This window comes from Solanum dulcamara, chromosome 5, assembly GCF_947179165.1.
Source record: "Solanum dulcamara chromosome 5, daSolDulc1.2, whole genome shotgun sequence".
In the NCBI taxonomy this organism is placed as follows: Eukaryota; Viridiplantae; Streptophyta; class Magnoliopsida; order Solanales; family Solanaceae; genus Solanum; species Solanum dulcamara.
Genome location: NC_077241.1, coordinates 74,692,754 through 74,712,795, shown reverse-complemented (window position 1 = coordinate 74,712,795; position 20,042 = coordinate 74,692,754). Strand labels below are relative to the sequence as shown.

The 20,042-nt window shown below is 33.2% G+C and overlaps 2 protein-coding genes across 2 annotated transcripts; one reads left to right on the top strand and one right to left on the bottom strand.

Annotated features, from left to right (window-relative positions):
* The first annotated feature begins 1,705 nt into the window (after nucleotides 1-1,705).
* On the top strand, nucleotides 1,706-4,052 carry LOC129889825 (homeobox-leucine zipper protein HAT4-like). Its single transcript, XM_055965281.1, has 4 exons — nucleotides 1,706-1,999; nucleotides 2,235-2,542; nucleotides 2,635-2,714; nucleotides 3,361-4,052. The coding sequence occupies exons 1-4, from the start codon at nucleotides 1,852-1,854 to the stop codon at nucleotides 3,656-3,658; spliced, it is 834 nt and encodes a 277-aa protein (XP_055821256.1). The 5' UTR covers nucleotides 1,706-1,851; the 3' UTR covers nucleotides 3,659-4,052.
* Nucleotides 4,053-8,372: 4,320 nt separating this feature from the next.
* On the bottom strand, nucleotides 8,373-9,890 carry LOC129890766 (uncharacterized). Its single transcript, XM_055966250.1, has one exon. It carries the CDS (start codon nucleotides 9,888-9,890, stop codon nucleotides 8,373-8,375), a length of 1,518 nt encoding a protein of 505 aa, XP_055822225.1.
* Nucleotides 9,891-20,042: the final 10,152 nt, after the last annotated feature.

Here is a 20,042-nt window from a genome sequence, read left to right as displayed (position 1 = left end):
TCTCGCAGAAAAAGATAAAAAGATAAAAAAAAAACTTGAAAAAAGAGACGAAAAGAAGTGGAAAACGAAGTGCAATCAGCCAATACCATTAAATGGTTTTGTTCGAGACCAGTCAATGGTCAAACACTGATTGCAAAAAAAGAGAACTCACTCATCATATATTAAAAATAAATATCTATTTTATAAAATTAAAAAAAAAATTATCACTTAATTCTAATTTATTCTTATTATTAATTCTATAATTCTAGTTAATTTTTAATATATTTTGCAAAATATTAAATTTATTATAGATAAATAATAAAATTAAAAAATTATTATTTTATTTATTACTTTTTGAATTAGGTATAAAGTCAATGTGGGACAAATCAAAATAGATGAAGGAAGTACTTGTTCTATTCAGAATATCCAGAGATAATGTATCAATTTTATCATACGCAGAGGTGATAAATAATATTATCATACTATTTATTATTTCTTAAAAAGTGAATAAGTAAAAATAAATGGAGGAATATGTTAGGTCTTTAATTATATGCAACAACCTCAAGTAGAATATAGTTGAGATTTTATGATTTATTGAGGCGAATGCGAATAGTTAAATAAAATGTATTTTTCCGTCTCATATTAAATGAACACTTTCTATTTACACGATGATTAAAAAATTATTAATAGATTGATTACTTTTACTATTTTGCCATTTGTTCATATCAATGCAATATAGAGTATATAAATAACTAGTACTTCTTCCGCTCCTATTTACTTGTCAAATATTTTTTAATTTGATTTCCTTTTTTTACTTGTTAATTTTAACAAATCAATAAATAAAAGTTTTTTTCTTTCTATTATATTCTCAATTTATTAATATTGAATTAATATATTTAAAAATATATATTGAGTAAATATATTTAAAATTCTATCAATTAGTATAAAAATTCACTATATTAATTATATTTTTTAATAGATGTATTAAATCAAAATTTAATAATTAAAAAAAATGAAAAAAATACATACATACTCAAAAACATCATTGTGAACAAAAGTTTCTTCTTATCATTGATTATTTCCATTTCCTTTCACATTTACCACAGCATGATTAACAATTCAAGTGTCTCTTGGGAAGAAGGAATGGGTCCCTTCCTAAAGAAAAAAGACCAGTGGAAAATGGAGGTAGTAATTATTTAGAGGAGGCAAAAGCTATGATTTGTGATAATTGGTACCCTTCTCTGACACTCCTTGTCATCATTTTGAACCTTTGTGCAATAACCCACTATACAATTCAACTATTTTCCAAATATTTATGCCGCTTTTTGGTAGAATGATTGAGATTTCTAATTAAAAACTTTGGGTAAAAAACGATTTTATTAGAAATGCACATTATAGAAATAAATTTTAAGATGCATGAATTTGAAGTAGTTGAGTTTTAATATATACATATGTGTTTATTTGATAATGAATAAAAAATAATAATAAATATTTATGTGATTATAAATTATTTTATTAATAATAAAATAAGTATTTTTGTATTTACTTGTTAAATAGAAATATATTATTTTTTTGGGATCAATTAAAAAAATAAGATAAATCATATAAATTGAGACAGAAAAAGAATATTGTTTTCCAAATAAATTTAAGTAAAAAGGGAAAATATTTGCATTGTATCCTTTCTATATAAATCCTTCTCATTTGCGCTTCTCACTCATATCACTCTCCAAAGTTTCTTCTCTTTTCTCTCTCTCTCTCTATATCAACAACTCCCCATTAATTCTCCTCATCTTTTCTTACCTGAAAAAAAATTCTTTTCATATCACTCCTTTTTTTTTTACTCTATTTTTCTTCAAGAAATCTAAAAGAAAAATGATGGTTGAAAAAGAAGATTTGGGGTTAAGCCTTAGCCTCAGTTTTCCAGATAATAATAATAAGAAAAATACTCAGCTCAATCTTTCACCTTTCAATCTCATTAATCACAAAACTTCTTGGACTGATTCTTTATTCCCTTCTTCAGGTAAATTAATTTTGTTTTAATACTTTTGATCTATACATCTTTTTTCTTCCTATAATCTTCAGATCTGGTTTAAATCTCACTTTTCTGCGTGGGGCATTAAGCTTTCACTATGAGGACCGGGCCGGGCCATGGACTTTTTCCAAGGCTCGGGCCTTAAAGAATGTTTCTATTTTTTTGAATGATTTAAAGTGAATATTACCAATGCTATCATGTGTAATTATTTTTTATTTTACAGATCGGAACTTGGAGACATGCAGAGTGGAGACGAGGACTTTTTTGAAAGGAATCGACGTGAATCGGCTGCCGGCGATGGGGGACGCCGACGAAGAAGCCGGCGTCTCGTCGCCGAACAGTACGATTTCGAGTGTGAGTGGAAATAAGAGAAGTGAAAGAGAAGCAAATAATTGTGATCAGGAGGAACATGAAATGGAAAGGGGTTCTGATGAAGAAGATGGAGAAACTTCTAGAAAGAAATTAAGGCTGTCAAAAGACCAATCTGCCATTCTTGAAGAAAGTTTCAAAGAACACAACACACTCAATCCTGTGAGTTTGATAAGTTTCTTTATTTGTTTTTTTTCTCAGGGGTATTTTGGCCATTTTAATGTTTTTGCTTACATATTTGTTTTTTTGTGTAGAAACAAAAGCTGGCTTTGGCTAAAAGACTGGGATTGAGACCTAGGCAAGTTGAGGTGTGGTTTCAGAACAGGAGGGCAAGGTGAGACATTTTTGTAATTTCTCAAGGGTATTTTTGGGATTTTACTCCACTGCATACTAATAATGATGATCATCATGATTATTGAAAATGATAGGAGTAGCAATAATAATAATAATAGCTAAAGGATTAAAACATCATGTCTCATGTGAGTGTATTAGACATTTAGGAACCCCACATGAGAAATTGTCTCCTCATCATCATCCTTTTTTGATTGGCTCCATTTATTGGTCCATCACAATCATCTAGGGTCCGTTTGATAGGCGGGTAAGATGAAATTTCTAGGATTAAGATATACCGTGAACCAAATGTAAACTTGAATCTTGGATAGTCAGTTTTATTTCATTATTTTATCTCACTTAAAAGTGGAATAAATTAGATCAAGAATTATAATCCAAAGACTATAAGTCCAAATAATTTAACATGTTGTGTATTAATAATTACATTGCATATAAGTTCTATTGATTTGATAATAGTTCTCTTTTTAGCTATGTTACTTGAACTAATTAAAAGATGTCGACAATGCATATCATATCCTTCAATAGTGTATTTTTGGGAGATCTGACACATGTACGACAATATTTTTAAAGCTTTGGAACATCAAATTTGTTTGTTCTTTATTTAATGGAGATATGATTTTTGTGAACAGGACAAAGTTGAAGCAAACAGAAGTTGACTGTGAGTTCTTGAAGAGATGTTGTGAGAATCTGACAGAGGAAAACAGGAGATTACAGAAAGAAGTTCATGAGTTGAGGGCATTAAAGCTTTCACCTCAATTCTATATGCAAATGACCCCTCCTACCACCCTCACCATGTGCCCTTCATGTGAGCGTGTTGCGGGCCCACCGCCATCCTCCTCTGGGCCCACATCCACACCAATGGGCCAGGCCCAACCCAGGCCCATGCCATTTAACCTATGGGCCAATGCACTACACCCTAGATCATGATTTTGCAAGAAGGGCAATTTGGTCAAATGAACATTCTTGTGGAAAAAGAATTATGGAAGTGACAAGACAAACTTGTAATAGAGTACCATAACATTTTGTGTATGAATATTTGAATTTTATGGTCTAAGATATGGTTGTTGGGACTTGAGAATGGGGGATTTGGTGGGTCAATGAATCTTTGATTTCTATTATTGACTCCATCTTTTTCTTGTATTTGCAAATTAGGCTTATTGGTCGTTTTTACTATATATATATATATTTGGTAGCAAGTATAATAGTTTTGCTTTTTCCCCCCATTTTGAGGTTATTGGTAGGGTCTGAGGTAGAGGACTTTTTAGATGTAAAGTTATGAAGGATATCAACTATTTGGTTATAGATTTACTTGAGCTGAAAAGTTTGCCTTTTGATGCATATTTCTGTATTCATTTTTTATGTTTTTGCTAAGTCTTGTCATTTCAAATATTTTTACTTAGAGACTAAGCTATATAGCAAGGAGACAATGTTAACGACAACAACATACTCACCTGTAAATTCACTTAGTGAATTTTGAGAAAGACAGGATGTAGCACAAATTTTACTACTACTTTTGTAAGTTACAAAGATCATTTTAAGTAGACCTTCAGCTCAAAATACAAATGGAGTATGAGAAGCGTAAGATTTACGCAAATTTTAATTTTATTTTTGTGTGATAAAAAAGATTCTTTCAAATAGATCCTTCGTAGATAAGTGGCAAAAATGCATTTAAACTATTCTTTTTTTTTGGCTCATACCTAAATTATTGAAAGTGTAGGTGTAATATCTAAATTATCACTTAGTAGTTTGAGAAACACACCTTAGTGGTGTGTGTAACACTCTCTATTTTTTGAAAAAATCTTGTCACGTGACATTCACATGGATAAAATATTTTACCTTGACAAAATTAAATAAACTATTAATATTAGTTAAAAGTTAAAGACTAAAGTATTTATATTCGTAAAAAGAAATTATTTTTTTATAAAAGAATTTATTTTTTTTAAAAATGAAATTATTTATAAAAAAAATTAAAATATTTTGCTCACACACTCCACCTCCTCCCACCTCGTCCTTTTATTTTTTAAATTTTTTTATATTTCTTTTATAAAATATTCTAAGTATAAAATTCAAAAAAAAAAGAATAGTTAAAGGTATTTTTGACACTAATCTCTAAAAAAAAAAAGAAAGTAAAAGCAGAATAAGGAGACAATGTCCTGGGAACAATAATTTTTGGTGTTTTGGTTCCTCAAGTTCAGGGTATTGATTTAATTGCTCATGATTGGTGAACAGTTTAACAATATTTTAAGTAACAAAAATACGTATTCTAATTTCTTATGAGTAGCAAAACTATAAACATGCTCTTATATTTCTTATGATTAAGAAAATAATAAATTGGAACTGCAAATAAAGTGATGAATATTATTTCATTCTTCAAGTTTATGATAGAGTAATACCAAAATCAGACTGAAAAAGATTTTTGATATGTTTTGAGACTTTTCAATACAATTTAGATTAGTCAAACTTCATAATAATAGAATTAAAACTTTAAATTGGAGTGTGATGATCACAGGCTAGTCATCATAGCGTAATCAGTACATAATATGATTGTTGTTCAATTATTAGAGTGCAAATGTGCAATTATAGTCCACAAACAAGCCCCAAGAGGTTAGTGTGCACAGAGAACCAATTTGGGTGGAAGTTATTTAAACAAAAATTCTTAACTATTTATAGCTTTAGTCACTTCAGACCTACGAGATTAAAATTATAAAAAATCTTTTATCTGCAGTTATAAAATTTAGGCATGCAAATATGAAGTTAGCATATTATATTGATTGTGCGGACAAACTTCATATATACATTTTTGTATGAAGTTTTGCTAGACACATAATAGTACTTTGATAATTTATTCATTTGATTCATAATATCTCAATTTGATTCATTCTAAAATAATAAACTAACTAATTTGAAAAATAAATAAATCATATTCTAAATGTCTGCTTTATGCATATATGACAAGGGCCCTCAAATAAACTCAAAGAATCACGGCCCAAGATAGTGTTCCAAGCAGCCCAAACATTATAACTCGTTCAACAACATTTAAATTAGGGCTGTGCAGGGCAAACCGATAAATCGCACCAAATCGATAAATCGAATTAAATTGAAAAAAAAAACTGACTAGTGATTTGGTTTGACTTGGTTTGGTGTTTGAAAAAAAAATCCGACCATTATAGGGTTGGTTTGGTTTTAACTAAAAAAAGTCAAACCGAACCCAAACCGACCCGATTATAGATATACTACTTTTAAATTATGTTATACATAAAAATATTTATTAAAATGTAATTTATAAATATTTTTTAAAATTTTTTCATAATTTTTGTTTTCTTTCTTACATTTAGATTTGGACTTGAAAAGCCCATCTAAATAATATACAAAAAAAGCTCATCTTATAAAGTTATATTATAAAGTTAAAACTTCAAACAGTGTTCTTCCTCCATCTTATATGTTGATATTTTGTACTAGAACTCTTTTTAAGAAGCACTGCTCTGTGCTTTTTATTAGATACTATGAAAAACCCGAGAAACCCAAAAAAATCTGAAAAATCTGAGAAAAATTGATATCGAAAAACCCGTCTTTTATTGGTTTGGTTTGGTTTATAGATTTAATATCTGACACAAATGATTTGGTTTAGTTTGTAAAAAATCCAAACCAACTCGGTCCATGTACAACCCTAATTTAAATGATCTACAACCTTTCATCTTTCTCACTTATTTTTTGGTGTTACATAAGTAAAAAATATTCTAAAACCATTTATAGCCATATAGGAAAACATTATTGGGGTGGATAGGGTTAGGAGTGGGGGGTTGGTGTGACAAATGATGAGAATCTTTGATGTTGAAAAGTATCGTCATGACAACTGAATTTGTCTGGTAGACAATTCGGAGGCATTTACATAAACTCTGAATTTGTATCAAGAATTTTATATCAAAAAACTCCCAAGCTTGTTGAGGAAAGAACAAAACAAAGAAAGACACTATCCAACCGCTTTTTTATGTGCACGTACCACTACAAAGAGGTGGTCAAGTTGGGATGAGAGAGTTGAGGGCGTTGGGGGAGTGAGTAGAAGACAATAAGTTTGAAATGCCACTTATTAAGCTTGATTTTTTTGCTTTCGCTAGAAAAATTATTTTCCTAATTTTAAAAAACTTGTTTTGGTAAAAAATATTTTTCAAAACATTTGTAATTAACCAAATTAAAATAAATCGTTTTTTTTTCCTTACACCCAAAATGTACTAAATCTTTTATTTTTATCCCGTGGGTGCAGAGTACTTCATCACAAGGGTGGCTTTAAACTCAAGTTTTTCTTATTCCCTTGTTAGAAGCTCTCACATTTTTTGCTTTTTGAAAATTTGCATTCATAATCCTGGGATTGGAGGTGGAAGGTATTTAAAACCTAAAGCAAAGCTGCCTACCTCTATAGTTATAAAAAGAGGAAATTAAGGTGGTTCGAAGCATTAATTCAAGCTACAAATATTTCTATTATAAAATTATGAGTATTACTTCACTATGCTGCAGCATAGAAGACTCTTGAGTAACCCCTTCACATCACATGGTTCTTCCTCCTTTTCTACAATGTTTATGAGTTCATGCATTGGTAACCTGTAAACCAACTTGTTCAAAAGTCGTCTAAATTGCAACAACAATAACATATCCAGTGTAATCCGACATAGTGAGGTCAGAGAAGAGTAGGATGTACGCAGACTTTACCCCTACCTTGGGATAGCTAGACGGCTAGACCTATAGACCCTCATAAATTAGCAACTCGAAATGATGTGGATTATGATAATGAGTCACACTGGAGTAGTTGAGATTCCTGAGCCTATTATAAGCTACTATATATTAAGTGAAATCAAATTGATATCCAAATTTTTAGCAGATATGTTTATCAGCACAATAACAAACCATTCATTTCCAGATATCAGATAATAGCATTAGACTTCAACATAACACAATAACATCAGTTGCTCACTGGTTAAGGACAATTACAGTTCATTAAAGATAAAAGAGTATTATAACGTTAACAGTTTTTTCCAAAATTTCTTTCCTTTTAAACCTACAAGTGCAAACCAAACTAAAAGGCACTGAATCTTTAGAAATAGAAAATGCAGAACTAAAGAAAATGTCTTGAGTTGGTATTGGTAGAAATTTAGCATTGGAACCATTAATTAACTATTGAAAATCCTGAAAGCTGACATGAAATTTGAAAGCAGTGTAAATTTAAAGGATTTTAGTTATATATACTGATACTACAAATACCATTAATACTCTACTATTTTGTTGTTGCTACTGTTTTTTTCCCCAGAATTTTCTATTTGATTTCTTCACTACTCTAATTGATTTCTTCACTACTGTATTTTCTTTTCTAGCTGATTTTCATAAGAGTCTATCGAAAACAACTTTCTTTGCCTTCAATAGGGTTAAGACTGCGTACACACCACTCTCTCTATATTGTTGTTAAGAAAGCTGTGATAATCAAAACATTTTCATTTCACATATTGTTATGCAGTAACGATAATGATAAGAAGCCTCATGGTAACAAATCAATTATAGGAGAGGAGGCAGGGGTAATTACATTAAAATTACAATATGCTAAAATCTGTGTATAACAGAAAACTCAGATATATAAATAAGGAAACATAAAAGGTTATCTTCCAAGGTTTCTAGCAGGTTGTCCTGCTGATCTTCTGATGGATTCAATTCTTTGAAGCCTAATTTGCTCCCTAAACTTTGCTATAAACTCATCAGCTTTCTTGTCAACATCTGGCCCTTCATCATTCTGAGTTTCAAGTTCTGTTTTCTCCGCGTTTTCTTCAAAGTAATCATAATCTTCACTCTCAGTCTCTGAATCCTCCTGATCACTTTCCACAAGAAATTTCTCAACATATTCTTTATTCTCTTCAGTTGGGAATTCCATAAATCTTGATTTTGTTGCAAAGTTGTGACTTTCATGCATCGTTTTATCATTTGTAACTTTGTTTCTAACAAAAGTTTCTTCCACTTCTTCAGGGCATATGAATTCTTTTGTTCTTGTACTTCCAATGAATGGCCTCAATTCTGCTGTTCCTGAATATGCTTTTCTTGGTGTTTGGAACTTTTCACCTCGTGTCGATTCCATTGGCACACTCCTAATGCTTCTCTTCAATTCCTTCTCAGATAAAATTACATTGTCATTTGTAACACTAGAGCTTGATTTCATCAAAGGTGAATTCTTATAGAAGAAATGTGGTGGTGGTGGTGGAGGTGGAGGAGGAGGATTCGATTTACGAAAACTTTTCTTTCTCACTACATCTTCATTAACAATCTTGGATTGTAATTCTGATGATAAGGACAATGAAGGGGAGAATTTTCTTGATTGTGAAGGAGAAAGAGTTGTTGGTGAAGAGGAATTTGAGTTATTATTAGTCTTAGGTGATCTTAAAGATTGAGACCTTAAAGAAAATGGTTCAATCTTTTTAACTAAATCACCATCATCTTTCATCTCCATGTTCCTTGCTGATCTTGATCGCCATGGAATAGGCGATGGACGAACAACATTTCCCTCTATATTGTCCACCAATTTCTTAGGACTTGACACTACAAAATCCCCATTTCTTGATTTTGAACTAAATTCATCAGTTCCTTCCAATTGGTCATCAAGAACACGCGATTTCAAGCTTCGAATTGGTAAAAGCAGAGGCTTTTCGCTAATTCTTGAATTAATAGCTCTCTGTTCATTAAGGCTATGATTTTCTACTACAACAGGATTGTTACCTCTATGGTATTGATTATTCCAAGTCTGAACTTTGTTTTCATCATGACTATCGGCATCATCATCAAAAACAGATGAAGCATGAAGTAATCCAGATACATAGGATTGAGTATTATCAAACTTTGTGTTATGTTCCTTGTCTGTTTCATCACTTTTTTTGCTAAAAAGTCCATATGAAACAGCTATGCCAACAAATATCAGCTGAAGAACTTCCCAACTTCTTGTTTGAAGAGTTTGGTTAATGAAATCAGGAGCTTCTGAGGTGAAAAGTGGAAGCACAACAACGAAAATCACAAGAAGTGAAGCTTTGAAGAGAAAATGATTATAGAACTTACTATCTTTTGCATGGTTTGGTGGAACTTCAGAGTCTTTTTTCTGTTTCTTGGAGGTGTTAGGAGCTGTGTTATCTCCCATTGAAGAAAAGAGAGGAAGTTTTGGTTTGTTTGGGGATGTTATTTTATGTTGCAAAATGTGAAAAGAAAGATGTGAAGATGGATGAGAGAATTCTTAGTGCTAAGGAAAAGTATAGAGTGATGAAGAAAGTTTTTGGAATGAGTGACTTGATTTCTAGCCATGCTTTAATTTTCATTATCTTTAAAAATATTCCACTCTTTGGACATTCTTGTCCTCCTATTTTGTCAATTCACCACTTGGTGAAAATGGTGGAAAATACTTTTTCTAGCCGCCTAAACTCATGTCACTTATTATCTATTTTGGATCAATATGTTTTACAGATTTGCCCTTTGAGCTATGTGCGTGAACTTGTGTTACCTCTTATTAAATTCTTCACTTTCCTATCTTATTTCAATGTGAAATTCATTTAAGATATCATGTGCGCCCTTCTTCATAAATTTGCCGGTCCTTTTTCGTGACCGACTCTCGTTAATCCGCCCTCCGTCATCCACATCACACTTCTTGAATATTTTTTTCATAAAATACTCATTGTTCTTGATAAGTGCTAGTAGAATTTCTTTTGAGAAAGTACTAGAGAGCCTTGGGAGTGAAATTTAAGCTTCTCATACTTCCATTAAGAAACTTAACATAGCATATTTTTTGGAAATTAAAATGCTAAGTCCTAGTATGGTGATAAAGGATAAGAACTAGAGTTCAACTTTTAAATTTTGAATTTCACACTATTAGATTATCTAAAAGAAAATCACAATACTAGTATATTTCTTGTTTTAATATAATAAATTATACTAGTTACTTCTTACACTACCAATGTATATAAGTTTATTTTATGAATTATGTTTGTTTATTTTTTTATCCTTTTGGGGGTATATTTTTTTTTTGTTTGGGGGGGGGGGGTGGAAGGGCATTTTGGGGATAGAGGAAAATGAGGGGACCAAAGAGGTTGCGTGGGAAATGTTAGGATTCTTTCTTTTGGAATAGGTACGCTAGCTTTGTGTGTGGGAATTGGGATATGATGAGTTCAACATCTTTGCCTTCTTTTAGCATACTTTAATTTGGAAGGCTATGCTTTTCTTTCTCTATTGTCTACCCTCCCCACTTTCATCCAATATATACTTTGTTTGGAGTTTATGCTCTATGCTTTTTAAGGACCACCAAGTGACAAACTTGCTGATCATCATTTAAATACTATTTGAAAACAAACCCCACCAAGAAAATATGTCTTATGCCCTACATTTCTTTCAAAGTTTTGTTTTAGTGGATGAAATTATCTGTTACTTATTCTATTGAAAAGTTAAATAGGGAAAGTCTACGTCGTGTCAGTTGATCCGAACGTCACTATTAATTAAAAATAATAATATTTGGTATCGTGAGTTTAGAGTCTATGCTTTTTCTAGGATTTTGATATTAGTTAGATATTGTTACTCCAATAATCAATTGGATTTATTATTAAGTTTTCCTAGTTTGTATATAAATTATATACTTGTTATACACAAATTATACATGTTATCTACTGGTTATTTTTAATTTCAGCAATTGGGGTGCTATTTAGAAATTCTTCTTACTCCTTCTTCCTTTGTCATTCTTCATTATGTTGTTATATGATTATACTATCAAGAGATTAGACAATATTCTAGAGGTTTAATGCATGATGTCATTTCTTATTGTGAATTGCAATGTATTTTTGTCTTCTTAATAATTGTTGTATTCCCTGCTATCTTGCTCTTTTCTTTTGTAAAAAGCTTCAACTTTTGATGCAATACCAATTCATCGATCTGCAGCTGGATATATGATTCCAGATAAAATTCAAAGATTCCTTCGGACGATCACTACAATAAAAGAGATATTTAGCAGCAATGAAGTGAAAATATTTATTGTCGCAATTAAGTTAATGACATTGCATCTAGAGTCGTTAAAGGCACATTTATATAAAGTATTGGTTATAAATATCTTGTTAGAATGTATGCTTCCACCAGAACAGTTGGGACCGGGTCTCTTATCAGAAATTAGTGCAGAAACTTAAAGAATAGAAAGATAAGATAGACACAAGATTTTTACGTGGAAATTCCTTACTTAAGTGAGAAAAACCACGAACTGTCCCACATGATTTCAGCTCAAAACTTCACTAGAACAACTAAGCCAACGATTCAGTATAGAAGCTATTGTAATCTAGGAATTTTACTCACAATCTCTCTCCTCTCCTTGTAACAACTTTGTTACAGATTTGAAGCAATAACCATATTGCTTCTTAAATCACTAAACTCTTAGATGATTTAGAGTTCAGGTGGTCTCATAACTAACTCTAGTCACTTCGACAAAATGATCAAAGGAAATAGAAACAAGAACTGGTCTAACTTCCTTTACAGATTAGAAGTAGACCTTACAAGATTAAGACCAAAAAATTACAACTCTTAAACATGAACAAAACACTGATAACTCTATCAAATCATTGATCTTCTTCAAGAGCAAATTTCAGATATTTGAGAACATGAGCTTCAATAGATATTTCCTTTTTAGTGATTCCAAAAAGCCAAATGAGAATGGGTTGTAAAGAGTGTATATATCAATGATATACAATGCGTTGGACGATTTGTATTGGTTAGACAACTGGCCCTCTGCCCAGGGACTCGGTCGCGTACAAACAGACCTGCAGACTTGGCAGGATCTCTTTTATTTGCTGTCGTTATTAGCAAAGTGTCCTCAAAGCGATCAAGTCCTCTACCTGTTCCATGAGTTTGTCAAATCATCAAAACCACTACACTGAACATTACAACAACAACAACAATAACCCAGTGAAATCCCACATCGTGGGGTCTGGGGAGGGTAGAGTGTACGCAGACCTGACTCCTACCAATGTAGGACGGCTGTTTCCGAAAGACCCTCGGTTCAATAAAAGCATAGAAAAAGGTCAGACAAGAATATTAGAGTAAATAAGTAGATGACGAAAACGGTCCAAACAATAGTATAATCAAAGCACAAAAAACAGTAGATATTATTAGATAATAACATAAATACCATAAATAACATACATCAGAGTACAAGAAATCATAGTGCGTTAATACGCCTACGAATAAAGGAGAATAAAACCACTATGTACTAGCCTTCTACCCTAATGTGTGTCCTCCACACCCTCCTATCTAGGGTCATGTCCTCGGTAAGTCGTAAATGTGCCATGTCCTGTCTGATCACCTCTCCTCAATATTTCTTCGGCCTACCCCTACCTCTTCTGAAACCATCCATGGTCAACCTCTCACATCTCCGCACTGGTGCATCTAGGACTCTCCTCTTCACATGTCCAAACCATCTCAGTCGCGTTTCCCGCATCTTGTCTTCCACCGAGGCCACTCCTACCTTTTCTCGAATAGCCTCATTTCTAATCCTGTCATTCTTGGTATGCCCACACATCCATCTCAACATTCTCATCTCGGCAACCTTCATCTTTTGCACGTGGGAGACCTTAACTGGCCAACACTCCGCCCCATATAACATAGTTGGTCTAACGACCACTTTGTAGAACTTGCCCTTAAGTTGTGGTGGCACTTTCTTGTCACATAACACACCGGAGGCGAGCCTCCATTTCATCCATCCTGCCCCAATACGGTGTGTGACATTATCATATCTATATTTATTATAGCCGCTAAATAATTGCCCCAAAATCCATTATTTGTTGAAGTGACATTTTTTAATTTGTGTTTGCTAGAACATATGTGAATTTTTTGTGTTTCAACTTTCAACATAAAAAATTAAGCTAAGATTTGGTGGTCTTATTTTGCGTGTTACCTCAGCAGACACACTTTCCACACAAGCTGATCCATTTTCATGATAATTCTGAGTAAAAGAAAAGTATGTATGACCTTGCAAGAATTAATTTTGTCTCCAATGGATTAGATGACTGAGGCGGATTGAATATGAAAGTTTAGGTTTGAATTCTCTATTTTCAAATTTAACAAGTTAAAAATCCAAGCTCTAGTCCTGAATAAGTTTGTCGATCGGTCTTTTTAAGTAATTTGGTATCAGATTAATTAAGTTTTATTATTTAGTACTTTTTATTTTGAAGCTAAAAATATTCACGATAAATTAATTATCTTAATATATAATTCCCCCATTTAAACCATAATCATCCAAATAAAATATTTATGCATACAATGAAGCCAATAGCATGAACATAAGCAGAAAGCGATAACTACATTTGTGCAGAAGGGACATATATTTGTCTAAAGTTAACCCAAAAAAAAATGATTATCGGTGTGTTTAGTACGAAGGAAAATATTTTAATCCTTATTGCTATATATACTAGTATCTATGAACGTGTTTTGCACGTTACTCCCTATCAATTATCATACAAAAAAGAATTCTGATGACTAATTCGGAGTCACATCCCGACACCCGATTCGAAACTCGACTCCGACATCTGAGTCGAAACTCTACTTCCAAACAAGACTTGACCCTGACTCCCGACCCATTTTTGGATCCTATACTTATTTCAGGACTCGACCCGAGACCTGACTTCTGACTCGAGATTTGATCTCGATATTCGACTCTGGACCCAACTCAAAACTCGACTCTGACATCCGACTTCGACACCTGATACTGATTCGGGACCACATTTTCGACATCAACTCCCGACCTAGGACCCGATCCAAATCCCATATCGGCACTCGACTTCCGAACTAAGATTCGATCCTGCACTCGACTTTTGAATAGAGATTTCACCCCTGTCGACCCCAACATCTAACACAAGACCAACTCCGACTTTCGAGTCTCAAGCCGTCCCGACTTTTGACTCAAGATTCGACCCCAACATCAGACCTTGGATCTGACTTGCGAACCAGGATCTGACCCCAAAGATCCGATCCCGACTTCCAACATAGGACCTAACTCCAACTTTTGATTCAGGACCCGACTTTTAAATCAGGATCCGACCACGAGATTCGACTTTCGAATCGAGATCTGATTTCGACTGTTACGCTTCAAGAGGATACCCTAGACGTAGCCAGCACTCGAACACCAGTGCTGGTCCCCAAGCGAACCACTTGATCCAATCACGCATTCATCTATTCACCAGAAGACTTAAATGACAAAAATGAGAACAATCGTGTGGGCAAATCGAATCAATAACTCATCAAAGAATAACATATTTAACCAAAGCCCAACTCAACTCCATGTCAAAGAATAGTTTTGAAAATCAAAACAATGTATCAACACTGTCACTATCTATCTATGAAGTCTCTAATACTATCTAGAAGGTGCCAATGAAAAGTCCATGGCTACCCAAAAGAAATACTCAAAGAGAAGATAATAAATTTAGAGTGCCTCTGAATGCAAGAAGAACTCACCCAAATCTAAGAGTAGAAGTGATCTTCAACGATGCACCTGTTGAGGATCTCTAATATCTGTATCTGCATCATGAAATGATTCAGCCCAAATGACGTCAGTAAGTGAAATGAACGAGTATGTAAAATAGCAGGAAGGAGAAATAATCAATAAATACTTACCTCAGGCTCATCAATCAACTAAAGGATATGCAAAAATTTAGAATTTAGTAAATGTTTTTCAAATCGACTCAATCATCTACAATCTCAATCTAACAATCCTATCATGCAAGATCATATCCTAATAGGGAATTTCTCTAACCGACAACCATCACCTATGAGCCGATGACGTACAACTAAGCGGTGTCGTTGCCATACCCGTTCAATACCTTGCTAGAGTAAAGGACGAATTACTATCATTGGATCCACAATCAATCAAAGTCCATCATTTTGGGACTTAAGAGGTTTAACCCTTCATCCTACGCTGGCGACGTAGTTTATTGGAATTGAGTTATAACTACACTCTTACCCAAATCGATGCTCAATACTCCCCCCAAGACTCAATATGCTCATAAGACTCAAATCAATCAGTTTATACAAATCAATCTATCTAGTCACATTTGGACTCTAATCAACTCAATCACCACTTCTTTCAATTAGACATTCTTTTCAAGACTCATTCATGACTCATCAGAACTCCAATCAACAATAATTTAGACTTTTATTATCCAACTCAAGTTCGACTATGCTCATTCAATATTCACCACTCAAATTTTTAGACTCAATCATTGTGTAATACATTGAAAGTTAATTCTCAAATAGGGTTCATGTAGAGAGAAATATAATTATTTATTTTAAGTGTTTAATTTATGAAAACTATCAATCATGCAAATTTATGCAAAAATATACTAGCATTTAAAGAGATCTTTCAAAGATTCATTCGTAGGAGACCTATATCACTTACTACTCAACCAATCGTATACTTAGAGGCATATGGAAGAACTTAAACCATGCTTTAGTTAGCCTTACATACCTGGACACGAAGAGCAATCAAGAACTCAAAGACCTTTCTTGAAGAACTTGAACCCTAGCCTTTCTCCTCTTATCAAATCCTCGCTCTTAAATAATCTAAATGTTAATGAGAGTATTATGCGTACAAAATACTAATAAGGGACTTAATTTAGTCCTAAAACATCAGGGTTTTAGTTGGGGAAGGGTCGAAAAAGACACGTATACCCTTCATAAAAATCAACTTTGGTCGACTATGGATCCATTCTACTACTCATAGATACTTCTACGAGTCGTAGGAGACTAGTCGTAGAACTGGGTTGAAATCTATAAAGGTTTCTATGAGTCAAGTCTATGACTCGTAGAAAGTGTTACGGGTCGTAGAGCCTTCTCCTCTTGTTGACATTCTCAGACTCTGAATTTTCGAGTCTCTGAATCTCTTCTACGAGTCGTTTGTATGACTCGTAGACTCTTTGATGAGTCGTGAACTTCACTCGTAGAAGTGACTTGGAGTCTTGAATTTTTGGCTAAGTATCAAGGGTCTCTACGAGTCGTTTCTATGACTCATGATCTTTTCTACAGTTCGTCCTGTCAACTCGTAGTTAAAGTAGTAAGCCTTATATTTTTCAGAAGTTAGACCTCGACCCCATGACTCATTCTTACGAGTCGTCGACTTCTTCATGAGTCGTTAATAGACTCGTTGAATCACTTCTAGACTTGGCTAGATTTCAAACCTCAATTCCATCACTACGAATCCCTCCTACGATCCTAGGAGTTCCTACGACTCGTAGGTTGACTCACACACATAGGCACAAATCACTTTTCTCAATCTTTCTTATGGTCCTCAAAGTTAGTCTAGGTTAAAATAACACGGGGTGTTATACCGACACTCTATCCTGACAATCGATTAAGGATCCACTCTGTTACTTGACCTGGAACCCGACCTCGACTCTCGATCTGAAACCCAACTCTGACACCCCGACACAAAACCCCACACTGGCACCTAACTCGGAATCCAACCCTGGCACCCAAAATTTTACTTTGATTTTTGATTCCGGATCCGACTCTTAAATTGAGATCTGACCTCGATCCGACCTGGGATCCAGGAGTTGGTTCTCGAATTATCTTGAATTTAAGAGAAGAAGGTTAATGACGTAATGTTGTATCTGATTGAATTGTTCATTGAACATTGTCTTTATTGAAAGACTCTATAATAGATAAAATTATCATTTTACTATTTCCTTTAAATAATTATTATTTAATTATTATGCAAATATGTAGGATTTTAAAATTAATTAAAGTTATAACTTTTAAACATTTACTCCTTAAGGATATAAAAGTCGTTCAATATTTAATGGATATTTTGGTCGACCAATATTATTAAACATGTAGAAATTCCCTACTAATAATTTATTTGAAATAGATTTAATGTTAAGCTCTTAATATTAATAGGATAATATGTATCCTACAATAAATTTAGTCTTAATAGAAATATATTTTGCTTAGTCCTAGCACAAAGTTACATTTATAACCATTAATAATTTTTTAGATGGAGGAAAATTTAACTTAAAAGGGAAAATAAATAAATCAACTTTTAGTGGATATTTTGGTCAATCAACATTTATATTCGTGTTTTTATAATATTATATATATATAGATGTCTTTTCAAGCTGTCATGAATTTTGTAATTAAGAATCTTATGAAAGGCTTAGTTTGATTCTTCAGAGGGTAATTAGGAGAAATCAAAAATTTAGTAAAAAGCTAATGTGGCATTATCACTTTGATCAAATGTCATGGCCGAAAGTAAAAACAAATCAAAATATGTGTCATTGACAACATGTCAACGTATCAGATTCTCTCTTAATCAAAACTACTTTTTAACTTTGAATTGTACAAAATCCTTATTGTGTAAAAAATAATAATAATAATCTTTTCCCTTCGGTCTTTCAGCAGTATACTCTCTCTATTCCAATTTATTTATCTAATTTCTTATTTCAATCCTTTAAAAAAAGTTTTTTTTTTAATCTTTTTTGATAATTACACACACGTATGAGAGTATTCGAGAATGTGAATGGAGAAAGTCATGAAAAAATAAGGAGCACTTCCGTAGCTTTTTTGGCTGGGTCTACTAATACACAATATATATATATATTTTTAAGGGAAAAAGCTTAAATATGTCATCGAACTTTGAAAAAAGACTCATTTATATCAACCATTAAAAATTTGGCTCATTTATGCCATTATCGTTTGAGAAAAAGCTCACTTATGTCATTATTTTTTAACTCCGATTTTGCAAAACCACATAAATAACTTTTAACACTTTTCTATTGAAGTTTTGAATCAAATGAACTTTTTTTGCTTTTTTTTCTTCAAGAATACAAGAACATATGAAGAACACCAAAGATTCAAATTTTTAGCTTCTTCAATTTTTCACGAAATCACCTCAATTTCAATAGTAACATCCATCGAAGCTAGATATCAAAACTCAATATCTTATAAGCTCGAATTCAACCTAACCCAACAAGACACACTTAAAATTTCTTCAAAGTTTTAAAACTTTAACCTCTTTTAATAGTAGAATTTTTTTCACAACTCAAAATCACTTAAAATTTTGAACATAAACATAGTGAACTTTAAAATAATGTTTTTTGGGTCTACGTTCAAAATTTCAAGTAATTTGAAATTGTGGCAAAAATTTCACCGTTAAAGAAGGTTAAAGTTTTGAAACGTTGAAGAAATTTTAAGTGTGTCTTTTGAATTAGGTTGAATTCAAGCTTAAAAGATATTGAGTTTTAATATCTAGTTCGGAGGGATGCTAATATTAAAATTTGAGGTGATTTCGTGAAAAATTGAAGAAGTTGGAAATTTGAATTTTTGATATTTTTCACGTGTTCTTGGTGTTCTTGAAGAAGAAAAAAAAGTATATTTGATTCAAAACTCCAATAGAAAAGTGTTAAAAGTTGTTTAGGTGGTTTTGCAAAACCAGAGTTAAAAAATAATGACATAAGTGAGCTTTTTCTCAAACGATAATGGCATAGATGAGCCAAAATTTTAATGATTGATATAAATGAGCATTTTCTCAAAGTTCGACAGTCCTGATCGATGAGACTCGTAGTGGAGTTAACGCTAAGCTGGAGGATTGAAGATATACCTTGGAGTCTAAAGGGTTTAAGCTGAGTAGGACCAAGACAGAGTACTTAGAGTGCAAGTTTAGTGAGACACCTCAGGAGGTTGGCGCGGAAGTTAGGCTTGGAGACCAGGCCATCCAAAAGAAAAGTAGTTTCAAGTACCTTGGGTCTATCATGCAAGGCAGCGGGGAGATTGACGAGGATGTCACACACCGTATTAGGGCAGGGTGGATAAAATGGAGGCTCGCTTCCGGTGTGTTATGTGATAAGAGTGTGTCACCACAACTTAAGGGCAAGTTCTACAAAGTGGTGGTTAGATCGACTATGTTATATGGGGCAGAGTTTTGTCCAGTTAAGGTCTCCCAAGTTCAAAAGATGAAAGTTGCCGAGATGAGAATGTTGAGATGGATGTGTGGGCATACCAAGAGTGACAGAATTAGGAACGAGGCTATTCGGGACAAGGTAGGAGTGACCTTGGTGGAAGACAAGATGCGGGAAATGCGACTAAGATGGTTTGTGCATGTGAAGAGGAGAGACCCAGATGCCCCAATGCGGAGGTGTGAGAAGTTGGTCATGGATGATTTCAGAAGAGGTAGGGGTAGGCCAAAGAAATATTGGGGAGATGTGATTAGACAGGACATGGCGCAGCTGTAGCTGACCGAGGAGATGACCTTAGATAGAAGGGTGTGGAGGACCCACATTAGAGT

What these genes read in the sequence shown, in the direction of transcription:
- LOC129889825 (XM_055965281.1), top strand. Translation starts at nt 1,852, where the DNA reads ATGATGGTTGAAAAAGAAGATTTGGGGTTAAGCCTTAGCCTCAGTTTT. An exon ending in TTCTTTATTCCCTTCTTCAG is followed by an intron (nt 2,000 to 2,234) that starts GTAAATTAATTT and finishes TTTATTTTACAG; the next exon opens with ATCGGAACTTGGAGACATGC. An exon ending in AACACAACACACTCAATCCT is followed by an intron (nt 2,543 to 2,634) that starts GTGAGTTTGATA and finishes TTTTTTGTGTAG; the next exon opens with AAACAAAAGCTGGCTTTGGC.
- LOC129890766 (XM_055966250.1), bottom strand. Translation starts at nt 9,890, where the DNA reads ATGGGAGATAACACAGCTCCTAACACCTCCAAGAAACAGAAAAAAGAC.